The sequence below is a fragment of the Pteropus vampyrus genome, unplaced genomic scaffold (genome assembly GCF_000151845.1).
Source record: "Pteropus vampyrus isolate Shadow unplaced genomic scaffold, Pvam_2.0 Scaffold279, whole genome shotgun sequence".
Taxonomy (NCBI): domain Eukaryota; kingdom Metazoa; phylum Chordata; class Mammalia; order Chiroptera; family Pteropodidae; genus Pteropus; species Pteropus vampyrus.
The window spans coordinates 480,996-482,731 of NW_011889060.1; the positions used below are offsets into that span (position 1 = coordinate 480,996).

General features: G+C 53.0%; 1 protein-coding gene across 1 annotated transcript in view; it reads right to left on the reverse strand.

Annotated features, from left to right (window-relative positions):
• Nucleotides 1-1,736, reverse strand: part of NID1 (nidogen 1) — a 49,865-nt gene that overhangs the window by 4,362 nt on the left and 43,767 nt on the right. Inside the window, exon 15 of the mRNA XM_023520820.1 lies at nt 654-920. Within this exon, the coding sequence (XP_023376588.1) occupies nt 654-920 (267 nt within the window). The remainder of the gene's footprint in view (nt 1-653; nt 921-1,736) is intronic.

The window sequence follows — 1,736 nt, forward strand, 5'->3', positions numbered from 1 at the left end:
GGCTACAAAGGGTCTAGGGATGCTAAGAAACTCCTGCGTTTGCAAAGACACTGGGATTTGATTCTTCGCTTGAATTCGGTTATTCTGTTAATAACGACTTCGCCTCCCTTAAACACAAGCTGTTCAAAAAGAAAGCCAAAACGGAAGGCCGAGTCCAGCGTAAACGCAGGAGAATCCCCACACCGCAGACCCGAGGCACCCAAGAGGATTCTGGCAGAGGCACTGCGGTTGGGGAGGTGGCCGAGTGGCCGCAGAACAGGAGTGTGGCCTCAAAGGGACGAAATCAAAGTGTCAAGGAGCCCAGAGACTGGCTATGAGGTTCAGAGCCTGCAGTGGGGACGGGGGAGAAAGCGCTGAGGTGCTGACGAAACCCTCAGAAGGGTCTAAGAGGTGTTCGCGCTGGGTGGCCCCAGCGTGAGGGGCACACCTATGTGACTTCGAGACTTTTCTGGGGTTGATACAACTTGAGTGTTGACCCACAGTCAACCCACACGGAAATGTCCCATTTAGGGGCCGTCGACTTACAAAGTCTCTTGGCAAGAGCTTTAAAAGTGGAACACGGCATCGTGTCCATGATCAGAGGGCTGTAACAAACGTTCTGACACGTCACCGTAGATATCCACAAGCCACCGACCTAGATCATTCATCCCTACGCATTCGCTTCAGGAGTCGGAGCCTCACGTTTGACAAGACCCCAAAGGGCACAAGCAAGCACAACAGACACACACGCAGCTTTACACCAACACACCCTCCCACGGAGTCTGTCACGATGCCTCTGGGGTTCACCAGATCGGTCTCGAACAGCACGCGGCGCTGGCTGCCGTCCAGCTTCGCGACTTCTATTCGATCCAGGCGAGAATCCGTCCAGAAGAGGTTGCGGCCCAGGTGGTCAAGGGCAATGCCTTCTGGGCTTCCGAGGTCTAGACACAAACAGAGAAATGTCTGATCTTTTCAGGCCGGCAGGGTTCGGCTTCTCCGACGGCTCAGTGCCGCTTTACATGGCGTCCAATCCCTGCACTTTGAGAAAACGAGCAGAACGCGATACGCTTGTTGTTTGCAAGATAAGCAACACTCAAAGTGACCAATTAAGAAATGCCACCCATATACCTGGTAGACATCCACCCTGTGCACCACGCTGGGAACCAGGTCCCTAAGGGGACCTAAGCTTTGGCCCCGCCTTCAAGGAGATCGCAGCCAATCACAACTCACACTGAGTCCGGTCCTTCGGGAGCATGGAGGAGGGACACTGGACTCCCCCTGGGGATGCGGGCAGGAGTCCTGGGGAGTGACATTTGTGAAACTGGCTCTGAAGGACCGACAGGAGTTTGTCAGGCAAAGGTCTTATATGTGGGTTTTCAGGTAGTGGGACCAGACACAGGTAATACAGAAAGACTGGACGTGGCTTGAAGTGACCCATATGTAGCTTTGTACGGCCGGAGACCACGGGAGTGAGGGGTGGCCAGAGATAAAGTTCGGGTGCCTGTATGAATGAGGTTATTCCACCGGCAAAGGGGAGGCATGAGATGAGCAACAGAAGAAACAGACTTAACACATTCTTTAATTACTGGGGGGAAGGTCATTTCAGAGAAATAATATATGCCAGAAATCGTAGCTGTTACTACTTTTATACAATCATTAGGAGTACAAAGCAGGGGTGTCAGTGACCACAAGCAACACTCCTGGAAGTCTCCCCAAGGTCACGAGTAATTGCTTTTCAAGCCAGGGGCCGCCACGAG